General features: G+C 38.5%; 1 protein-coding gene across 1 annotated transcript; it reads right to left on the bottom strand.

Moving 5' to 3' along the window:
* Window positions 1-7,453: 7,453 nt before the first annotated feature.
* LOC116735759 (transcription factor Sox-9-like) lies at window positions 7,454-11,099 on the bottom strand. The gene is made up of 3 exons (XM_032587837.1): window positions 10,360-11,099; window positions 9,794-10,041; window positions 7,454-9,546 (listed from the first exon to the last, which is right to left on the bottom strand). The coding sequence occupies exons 1-3, from the start codon at window positions 10,785-10,787 to the stop codon at window positions 8,786-8,788; spliced, it is 1,437 nt and encodes a 478-aa protein (XP_032443728.1). The 5' UTR covers window positions 10,788-11,099; the 3' UTR covers window positions 7,454-8,785.
* Window positions 11,100-11,621: the final 522 nt, after the last annotated feature.

Raw genomic sequence — 11,621 nt, 5'->3', positions numbered from 1 at the left:
ATCAATTTCTGCATTTTCCACACTCTCTTTTCCCAGATGAGTAAGTCAATTTCCTCTGCTTGTGTATTCTGAACGAGGCACAAAAACCAGGGATGTTAGCATTTGTTTTTCTCTCTTTTTGTGCACTAGTTAAGTAGTTAGGTTATTATGTGCTTTTAACATGTTGCAGATCTCTTAGATCCCAGTATGTGCTCAACACACACACACACGCCTGCCCACCCCCACACACACACGCCCCCCCACCCAAGCTGATGTCTCCTCAATTTTCAGTTTCTATAAATATGAAAAAAGGAAAAATTTTTACTATTCCAGAAACAGTAAGCCAAACTTTCTTTTAAGAACTGAAAAGAAATAAACCAACAAGTATTGAGAAAAGCAAGAACCATATGGAGACACAGTGAAATGCTGGTATTACTCAACTAAAACCAAAAAGATGATGCTCCTTTGCACCTTTTTAATAGGGCTTCCTTCTGACCACAATGAGGTTGAAAGCCCTGGAATACACAAAACTTCCTGTAGAGAAAATAACAGAAGTCACAAAGAGAAGCAAACCAGAAGCCTACTAATAAATGCACCACAGAAGGAACACAACTTTATTTGTGAAAAGTCAACACCAGAATTTGACTAGAAAGGACTCATGCACAGAGCAATGAAATTATTATTTTTTCTTTTCTTATCAAATAATTAAAGTTAGAAACAACATAACATGAATAAGACATTTGTTTTCCTTATATAAAACAAGATGATGTAATTAAATAACAAGTCGAATGCTCATATCCAGTCATAAAAACAGAAAAAGGCAGCAGAACAAATAATGTTATTATAGAATTTACAGAAAAAGACATTTTAATAGAAGCTTTGCTTTTGCATATCAGTTGATATTGCTCAGTTCTCTGTGAACTGTGTGGGTGAAATTAATTGGTTTACTGCTAGGATAGCCACTGCACATTTCTCAGGAATCTGAATTTGGCCCTGAACTTTACTTTTACATGTTGGTTCAGGTATTAACTTATTTAGACAAGGGATCAGGCCTTATTGGTTGTCCCCTCAATGGAATGGACAAACACAGGGGAGAGATGTTTGAGAAACTGGGCCCTTAGGCAAAGAAGTGGTCACTGAGCTGCTATTAATAATCAGTCATCGCAAGGACTGGCAACTCAAGGATATGTGATCAGAAAAAGGCAAACTTACAAACATTTGCATCTCCTGTATAACTTACTTTATTTTTGTTTTGATATTCCTGTTCAGGTAGATGAAGTTTCTTTATTACTCAAATGTATCAACTTGCATTTAGTTTTCATGCCATTAATAGAGACAGACAGATCTCCAAAAAATTAATGTAATTAGTTCGATGTCAATACCAACTTATCTATTTAAAACCACACAAGGTATTAAATAAATTAGGCAGACTAAGTGATGCACAGCAAAGTGAAAATAAAACAATGGAACATTTATAACACACACTTAAAATAAATAAAGAAATTCAAGCTAAAAACTCGGAATAAATTCAGTGGAGATAAATCACAATAGTAAACTGCTGTAGAATTATAATCTGGGAGTTTTAAGCTATGTAATTTCAGAGCCGACTTTGTCTGCTGTATATGAAGGCAATGTTACCTGCATTTTCATGACTGGTTCATGGGACATCCAGAAGCATTTGCTTAGAGCACCTGTGTCCCAGGTGATAGGAATTTCTTTCACTAAATATTTCAATTAAAAAAACTGTTGGTTAGAAAAACAATGTTTTCTGGGTATTTTTTTTAGTTTAGTTCAGAAATTTTTAATCAAGCAATTTTTATATCATTTAAACAGTTGAATAAAGATTGCTTTAGATGCTATTTTCAAATATTAGAAAATAAAATAATATTAACCACTGTGTCAAAGGTAGCACAAAGCTATAAAAGCACAAATCTTCTATAACTCAGGAAGTTAACATGGCTCTTTAAGAACTTTATAATTATAACCATGTCTTTTTAACATATTGAAATACAAATAGCAATGGTTATATTTAAAAATACTACTCAATATGATACTGAGATCGATAAACAACTGTTTCATGAGTCATGATACCAGAGGCTGGCTTTTGTTCAGTTCTCAAACCAAGCAGGACTGGTTCAAGTTCTAAAAATGTGTCCACATGTTTCAAAAAACCAATGCTTATTGGGCGTATGCACTGTAAAAGGATATGTTCTGTGGAGATTTACCAGGTACAGCAAGGGGAATTAGCAAAGACAAACCACTACATCTGTGGTTGGTTTGACAGCCAAAATGTTTCTCTTGGAGTCAAAAGGAAACTGGGATGGAAAATCACATTATTACTGGAGAGGATCCTTCTCCCAGAGCTGGAGGAATAATAAAGATAAGGACGAGAAGCCTTGATTATAAACAGCCTCCAGTCGAAAACAGTTGATCCATCATCTTGCTTTTGCTTCTGGGTTCAGTTATGCTCAGTGGAAGATTTTTTTTTTTTCCTCTAAAATGATGAAGTTTTGCTTGTGGTTTAGGTAATGATCTTACTTAATAATACATAATTTGGAAAAATATCACCAGTGCTAAAGTATTAATATCTATAACTATCCTATGTGATTCATTGACTGTGTGTTCCTTCCACTGCCAGCCCTCACTTACCTTCCTTCCAGGCTAAGCTGGAACACATGAGGCCTCAGACACACTTAATGGGATTATGGTAATATAATTTTGTGACGCTGACCTCGGATTGGTGCCAGGTTTCTTCCACTTTCTTAGACAAAAGGCACAGAGCTCACCAAGGTTTCCAGCAGGCTGGCCCAGCTTGGCCTCCTGGCACAGGACAGTGTCCCTATCAGGGCTGTTGCAAGATTGATGGCTGTGAGGCAAAGTTTTCCCTGCTAAATATGGTCAATTGGTAAGCAAAATATGAAAAAGTAGCAAGACAAACATACATAAGAGTGCATCTAAACTAAGATAGGTGTCTATTTTTATGATTGCGAGTGTAGACGATAATTAATACAACTCAAGAAGTATAAAATGTGTCCACCATCTACACCCCATTTGTTCAAACAGTAGTTCTTGAGAAGAGGGTAAAGCTTCCATGGTGATAGGATTGTAGTAAGCTTGTCTTTCCAAATGATTTAGCATGGGTTTCCTCTGGATGTGTCTTGTTGGTTTAGGAAAGAACTTTATGGACTGCATGAGTTGAAAGCAAGTGTGTGTGTGTGTGTTTGTCGATTGCCACTGTTCCTGAATGCAAGAGAAAAAAAGTGTTCACAAAATCAGTAAGAACTCATAAACTAAAAATGATGTCTGAAACTTCTTTTTTTTTTTTTATTAAAATGTATGTTCTTATCATTTGTTTTGCAGTTGTTACGTTATTTACATTAAATTTATTGTGCTGACTTATTTGGCTTAGTTCTTGACGTTCTTGTGTACTTTGCAATGGTTCAGTCACCATGGATGTAACACCAGATTTTTTTTAGCTTTTTCTTTTCTTTTCCTCTTCTTTTTGCCTTCAAATAGACCACCCATAGGGTTTGGAGGGGGCAGACATCTCTGCAGAATAATAATGGGGTCGTCCTGGGAAAATTGCCCATAGAATGGCTTGCTTAAAAAAAAAAAGTAGAAAAGAAAGAAAAAATTGGTCCTGTTTCCGATCCTTCTTGGAAACATTCATCAGGGCACTCCTGCTGTTCGGTGAGGAGCTAACCCCATCACAGCCCGGCTCGATCTGTACACCACTCCGGTCAGTCTGTTGCTGCCAAGACTTTCTGAGCTGAAGTTAGAGGGCCGGAACATTTTCTTTTGCAATATACTTCTATTTTGGTTTTGCATGGAAAATATGAAAAGATTATATAGATATGCGTTTTACGCATTCAACCTCATATTTTTAAAAATCTGAAAATTCATCACATCGAATTTCCTACAGTAATCTGATATATGGATAAAACAAATGCAACATAATGTTTCTGACTGATTCTCATTATGAGTTTCTGTTTCTGCAGAAAAGCGGTGAATCAGCATAACCTCATGCAGAGAAAGCCTCGATGATGTCATCTTCGACTCTTTGACGAGACTTTTGCTTATGATGAAACTCAACGGAAAAACCTATCAGTTCAGATTTTGTGTAGATTAAAAAATATATAAAAAACAACACTAACAGTTTGAAAAAAAATAAAAATTTCCTCCAAAACAAGTCTGTAACAGCAGGGAAGAGAGAAATATTAAAGGCAACGTATTCCATCTCTGGAGAGAAGCCTGCAAGATGTTAAAGGAAGTCTTCAAAATCCTTAAAATGTCACCATAGGACCAACAGCATGCTCTTGCCATTATGCATGTGAAAGTGCTTGCCTGTAAAATTCAAAAGAGACTGTGGAAGTTTCATTTTCACTTTAAGGAGTACAAAGAAAAAAATATTGCTGTCAATAAGAAAATATGAAGACCACACAAAGTTTTCCAGAGTGAACGCAAACAAAGAACACAACTTCTGGAATTATGTTTTTTGGACAAATGAGTTTAAACTATTTTGAAAGTAAAATAGAGAAAAAAGTTTGGAATAAACCAGTCTGGGGCAAGTGACTCAGATTAATAGTAAAGCATAGAGGTGGATGTGCCGTGGTTTGGGGAGACTTTGTTTCAGTAGAACCTCAGAAATTCAATATAATTGAGGAACATCTGAACTAATCTGTGAAGGAAACCCACTAACGACTAGCTGGGAATTAAGGAATGAAAAGTCCTGTGCCAAGTCAAATGCCAGGTCTTGATTGCTCTGAAATGCTGCGGTGTTGACTTAAAACAGTCTGTGCAAGTAGAAAGCCTTTCAAACATTTCAGCACTGCAAATAAAGCATATCCTAACTTAGCTTGTTTTAATTTTTCTGCATAACTGTAACCACAAATGCCCAATTTTTCAGTAAACAAAAACTTTTCCTTGACTTTTACAAATAATTGTTGGGTACATTTTAACTTGCATGCGATATGTTTTGTCAGGGACCAGTTGGTGCTCTCTTACCATAAATGCCTCATGGAGACAGGTCAGACAGCATAATGGTCTGTTATATACAAATATATTGCAACAAGAACTCATCAAACTCAAATGTCACTGTTCAAGTTATAGGTGACCTCCTAATTTCTCCTTATGGTGTCACTCTGACTGCGTTTCAGGTTTGAAGAGTAAATCCTGTTCTGAATTCTTCAGCATCATGTCAATCATGAGTAAAATTCCTGTCTTTGCAGGATTTAGAAAAAAGACTGCTTGGAATTTTTCAGTTTTCTCCTTCTGTGTTTTTGCCCTAGGCAGCCTCTTGCTGAGTTCCTTTTTGCCATACAAGACCCGAGGCTCCAGGTTTGAGCCACATGAGATTCAGTGATGGATGTGCCCCTGGGGGTCTCCGTGGGAGGTGGGCTGCGCACACCCCGTCTGCTCCTCACTGTCAGAGGAGGAAGTTGTCCTCCTTTGTAACCAGAGACAGCAGAGTGAGGCCCGATGACACTGAAAACAGGCAGGGAAGTTTCTCATACCACCAGCGATGTTTCCTAAATGTATTGTACAACTATCATGAATTGTGTTGTCATACTTCTACTGCATTAAGTAGTGTTAACAAAAGTTAAAGTCAGGTATTTGTTTATGCATTACCAAATTACAATACATAGACAAAACTAATATTACGTTTGCCCAAATTTAGTTCAAATCCAGTAAGAATTGCTTTTAAATGACCTGATTTCCATTTTCAATTATGTTTAGTTTTCTTTTTCATGTTTAGTTGGAGGACATGAACAGATGACAGGGAACTGAAATCTATCCTAAAATAACATTTAAAAGCTAAACAATTTTTTTCTCTACAATTACACTAAAACATTAAATATGGATATTAATTAATGTAAATAATTTCTGATATTTGGAAAAATGAAGACAATGTTTCAGTTAAAAATGGCAGCTTATCCTATCCTGATTTTCTGACGTTTTTCTGACGATCCTGTCTAATCATCAAAGCGACATGAGGGGAAGCCAGAATAAAAGAACAGATTAAACATGAGGAAATAGGCATCCTCTGCAAATGTATTTCAAATTTCAACACAAACCTATAGTACCTGATTGTGTTTACATTGTGGCTGATTTATTAAGTTCAGCTCTGTTGCTATATTGCTTAGCCAGCGAGGAATAAACAATATGCAGCGTCTAGTTTGTTTCTTTAAGCCGCTGTGTATACAGGCGAAGGGAGGGGTGTGGACATACGTCTTGTCGATGGGACTGGGTCCCTAAAGGACCTGTGACCTCATGGTCTGCAAAGCCAGAAACCTAAACTAAAATGTCTGCAGCTAACTGTCAACAAGTCAGAAAAAATATATAATGATCGATTTCTTTACTTGCGCTGCTTTTGCAAAAAATTGCATAGACAACATTTTTTTGTGTGTATTAAAATTCTTAATTCAGTGGAGAATCTTTATTGCATTGGTAAGCAGACATTAGAAGCTGAAAAATACTTCCTCCACACTATGATTTTGCAGGTGCGATTTCAACACATTGCACTATCACAGCATATATTTGTACTCTGTTAAAGTACAGATTGTTAACATAGTGACATGCTTAAGCATTTGATTCTGTTAATTTTGAGAATTATGGCTTAGAGCCAATGAAAGCTCAAAATTGAGTCTCTCAGAAAAAATAGAATATAGGACAATACCAATAAAAAGGATTTTATGTTTTAACTTTGACATCATTAAGACTGGTGATCTAACAATATTACAACTGGCAGACATTTGCACAAGCTCAAGCTACAAATATATATGTAATATATGCAATATATTAATGGGATGAAAAATGTGCATGTGCAACAGGAATGACCATAGTGTTACAAGGAATGTAAGAACCCGTCGTGCTTCCGTCTGCTGACAAGCTTTATAAAAAATTTTTCATTTTCCAATATCATGTTGCACATGTGCACACAGTCGTGAATACACTAAGACATTTCTTTATTACAATTATATAATTGCTATTGGCCCAAAACTTCATCTGCTATAAACTTTATAGATAATTTGTATACAATTATGAGGAGAATGATGAGACACCAAACTATACATGTAAGTTGAAAGTTGCTCTTAAACATCTTAGCAGAACAGGCTCCTCACCTCGCTATGCCAAGCAGCACTGATGCAATAATTTATGAAAAAGGCAACCCCACAATTAAAATGCATACTGTGCTGTTTATAGTCATATTATCCAATAACAGTTAATTCTGTGTTAAAATTATTGTCTTTATTGGTCTTGTATGAAATTAAAATAAATTTTTAAAAAAAGTTATGTATTTATAGCTGTTGGCCACAATAGTCAAAATAAATAGAAGAAAAATGCTTGAACTGCATCAGTGTGTGGGTAATGTATTAGGGAATTTTAGTTTTTGACATTTAATTACTGTGACTAAGTTATTGATATTATTAATGAGAACACCCTACAGAAAGCAATGTCAAAAGAAACAGACAGCTTAAGATGAGAACTTATTTCTGACTTTTACTTTTATTTCAAACAAAAAATAATAATAATACAAAAGATAAGCTTTTAAGTCAAAGCCATGTTTACCTAGGGAAACTGCATTAAGAAGATGACAAAAATGAGAACTAATTATACAGAATATAAAACAAAGAAACAAAACTTTCTCTTTTCAAAAAGAAAAAAAGAAACCATAGTATTCTCTTGAATCCAGCAAAATTCTTTACAGCTGCGTCTCTCATCCAGTCAAAAAAAAGGAGAAAGAAGAAAACATCCAGTTTTTCTTGAATAGAAAGACCCATCATGTCATTTTTTAAGCATTCTGTACAGAAGTAGATCGAGAATTATGTGAAAACATTTACAAATGATAAATAAGCAACGTTGCATCACATATGATAGCAACCTAAATTCACCTCTGTGCTGAATTTAAATGATAATTCTCCAATAAAATTAATGCTAAAGAATAAATTAAGAAAACAAAAGAAGGGAGAAAATATCTGGTAGAAGCACACCATGCTCAGACCTGATTTACACTGGCAAGAGCCAGGTCAAAGGTCACTTCCTGAATCTCATCAAGCAGGAAATCTGACCTGCGCTGCTGTCTTTTCGAATCGTGAAGCCTCCCCGCTGTGGCTTCAGAGGCACTAATGGTATTGAAGGCAGTTAAAAAGCAAGCATGACTATCACATCTAGCAGCTCAGTAAGGCCTGCAGAAGAGTTACATGGCACCTGCTATTAGCGTTTCCAACAGTTTTAGCTGAACCAAACGAGAAGTAGAACATTGGACTCTTTGCTGATGACACAGTAACATCACGGCCAACAATTCTAATCTACTCCAACCCTGCATTTCTCATGATCTGAATCTCACTGAAGTTAGCGTATGTACAGCGGAATGAAGGCTAAGGTGAGATGGCGGTGTCGGTAAACTTCCAGTAAAAAAATACATTATAGAGAGAATAAAGAAGGCCACTGAGGGTGTTTTCACCCAGCATCCCTGTTCCTTTAAGCAAGCAGTGATGATCATGACACAGAATATGTTGGGAATAACAAGAGCAGAACACATACACAGTACATACTATTATATTCATAACCATTATGTCCTCACAGAGGATTTAACTTTTTAAACATTTCTAAAAAAATATAATCACAATTCCAACCAATACAAAAGGCACTGCTGTGAACCAATTTAAAGACTAAATTTCAGAACTATAAAAAAGTCCATGTCGTGTTTTTCTATTGGCAATGTGGCGAGGACAATGAAATTAAGGCAACTGGGGGTGGGGGTGGGGGTAGGGGGAGCAGTCTTGGGTGGATGTGTTGGCGCTCCTCAGGGCCTGGACAGTTGTGTGTAAATCGGCTGCTGCTCCCAGTGCTGTGGACTGTGGGTCTGCGGCACAGAGGGCACCCCAGTGCTGTCGGCTATTGGGGTGTACATCGGCCTCTGGCTGGGGCTCATGTAGCTGAAGGTGGAGTACAGGCTGGAACCTTGGCCAGCTGCATGGCTGTAGTAAGAGTTGGCACTGCTCTGGTGTTCTGAATAGTCATACTGTGCTCTTGTGATAGACGGATAAGAAGAGGGGCTGTAGTGCTGTAGGTTGAATGAGCCATAGGTGATGTGCTGCGGGGATCCCTGTTGGTCACTGTAGTGGCTCGGGCTGAGCTGCTCCGTCTTGATCTGGGTGGTTCTCTGCTGGCCCTGTTGACCTTGCTCTCCTGCTCCACCAAGGGTGGTCAGAGTATGCTGCTGCTGCTGCTTGGACATCCAACCATGAGCTCCCACACCGGCTCCCTGACCGACTGAGGAGGTGCTAATACCGTAGCTGCCTGTGTAGCCAGCCTGGGCTGCACCAGCAACCCCAGCGTGGCTGTGAGGTGGCAGGTACTGGTCGAACTCATCGACATCAAAGCTCCCGATGTTGGAGATGACGTCGCTGCTAAGCTCACCAATGTCCACAGCTCCAAAGTCGATGTTGAGCTGCCGACTGCTGCCCTCTTGAATGGGGCGGCCCTCACGCTTCAGGTCAGCTTTGCTGGAGGGAATATCTGTCTTTGGGGTTGTCGGGGGTGTTGGTGGTCCCTGTGACTGACCTGGTTGGAGAGAAGCAAAGTTAGACTCATGGCTTTTAAAAACAAATTATCACTCCCAGTCCTGACGATTTAATCTAAATGTATCCAGATGGGGGAAGTTAGGGTAACTTTATCCCTCAAACTACTGGGACAATTCTAAGAGATGTGTTTGCTTGTTGGACAATAAAATTCACAACAGCTGAATTGTCCATCTATCCTAGCAAAATGCAACAAAATGATATTTAAAAGCATTTCTTTCAAATCTTACCCGAATGTTCTCCCGGAGAGTGCACCTCGCCCATGCTGGACGCAGGAGAGTCGGCTTGCTGCAGCGCCTTGAAAATTGCGTTCGGAGAGATGTGCGTCTGTTCGCCATCCTCGGATTCATTTTGCCCATTCTTAACAGATTTCCTCCGCCTCGGTTGATATTTATAGTCGGGGTGGTCCTTCTTGTGCTGCACTCTCAGGCGTTCAGCTTCCTCCACAAACGGGCGCTTCTCCACCTCATTGAGAAGCCTGAACATGGCACAATTCAAAAATGTGAATTATGCATGTGTGTATATTCTAAATTGTTTATGAATGCATGCGAAATAGCCACCAGCAAGCGATTAAAAATATGGTCTTAACTTAGATATACACATAAGTAGTCTCGAATAAAATAAAAAATAAAAACATACGAATAAAAACATATATCAAAAACCCAGGAAAACTAGCAACATGTGAAACTTGCATCAAGAAAGAGCTGCAGAGTTTTTTTTACGGAGCAATCGGCTACACGCTTTCAGTGCGTAAAAGCGCTACACAAACGGACGTCGAGTTTTAAGACCAACTCACCTCCAAAGTTTTCCCAGGGTTTTGCTGAGTTCTGCGTTGTGCAAGTGCGGATACTGATCGGCCAGCTTCCTCCGCGCCGCCTGAGCCCAAACCATGAAGGCGTTCATGGGTCTCTTAACGTGTGGTTTGCTCTTGCTGGAGCCGTTGACGCGCACCGGCATGGGTACGAGAGTCCAGTCATAGCCCTTCAGCACCTGGGACACCGCATCTCTGATGCACACCGGGAACTTCTCTTCCTCGCCCTCCTTCTTGTAGTCCGGTCCCCTGAGGAGGTGGTTGTCGGACGGCCGGGTGTTCTCGGTGTCCGAACCGGAGCCGGACGGGCACGGCGAGCCCGCTGAGTCTTCAGACATGCTGGGGCTCGGAGCGTCTGAATGACATTTCTCCTGTTCTTCTGTCATCTTCAGGTAAGGGTCGAGGAGATTCATGCGAAAAAATTAAAGACTATCTGCTCGCACTGAAAAAAAGTAGTAGAAAGGCCTTCGTTTTTACTTTTATTTTTTTTAAATCCAAGTGATATGTGCCCAAAGACTGCAGCGACAGTCTGTAAGGGCGCACAGCTTGACCTGCAAACTTGAATCCTTTAAAATAAAAAAAGCAAAAAATAAGTCTTCAAGCTCCTTAGCCTTCTTACAATTTTGTGAATGATAACGCAATTGAGAAACAGTGACTTTAAAACGGAATGAAACTAACTCATCTCCCACGATGGATACTCGACGCGTCTGCAAACCAAGGCGGCGATGCCGCAATTTATGTTTGAGGGTAAAGAATGATTGGGCAGGGGTGGTGGTGGGGCGTTCAAGGGGCGGGGACATAATCCTACTCAGAGAAAATCTTGGAGCAAAAAACAGTGAAAACCAACCGTAACTAGGCGGGTTTTTTTTGTTATTTTTTGTTGGGTTTTTTTTGGGATCTGTGTGAGCTTTAGTCTCATTTTAATACATAATCAAAGGTCAACTTTGAAAAATTTATATAAACGAATAACGTGGAACAAGAATAGAAAACTTTTAAAATGAAGATCCTATACTTCAGTTCAACTTTACGACAAAAAAGAAAATAAAATACAATAACTAAAGCAGCCTCAGCTTTACCAAATAGGCAATTTGGAATGAAAATGTGTTTCTTAAACTAATTTATGATAGTCTGTCATTTATAATAATTTCAGGTTTAATTTTAAAAAATGAATTAACTGAAGCAGCAAACAATTCATATTGTAAAAACTTAAATTTAACATAGCCTGTTAGAATAAATTACAAACCTGC

Source organism: Xiphophorus hellerii, chromosome 16 (assembly GCF_003331165.1).
Source record: "Xiphophorus hellerii strain 12219 chromosome 16, Xiphophorus_hellerii-4.1, whole genome shotgun sequence".
Classification (NCBI taxonomy): domain Eukaryota; kingdom Metazoa; phylum Chordata; class Actinopteri; order Cyprinodontiformes; family Poeciliidae; genus Xiphophorus; species Xiphophorus hellerii.
The sequence above is the reverse complement of the archived record's forward strand: the minus strand, read 5'-3'. Positions and strand labels throughout refer to the sequence as shown.

Excerpts from the sequence above, each read along its gene's own strand:
- LOC116735759 (XM_032587837.1), bottom strand. The coding sequence starts at position 10,787 with ATGAATCTCCTCGACCCTTACCTGAAGATGACAGAAGAACAGGAGAAA. Across the intron at positions 10,042-10,359 it reads ACCCTGGGAAAACTTTGGAG|GCTTCTCAATGAGGTGGAGA; the intron begins GTGAGTTGGTCT and ends TGCCATGTTCAG. Across the intron at positions 9,547-9,793 it reads CTCTCCGGGAGAACATTCGG|GTCAGTCACAGGGACCACCA; the intron begins GTAAGATTTGAA and ends CTCTCCAACCAG.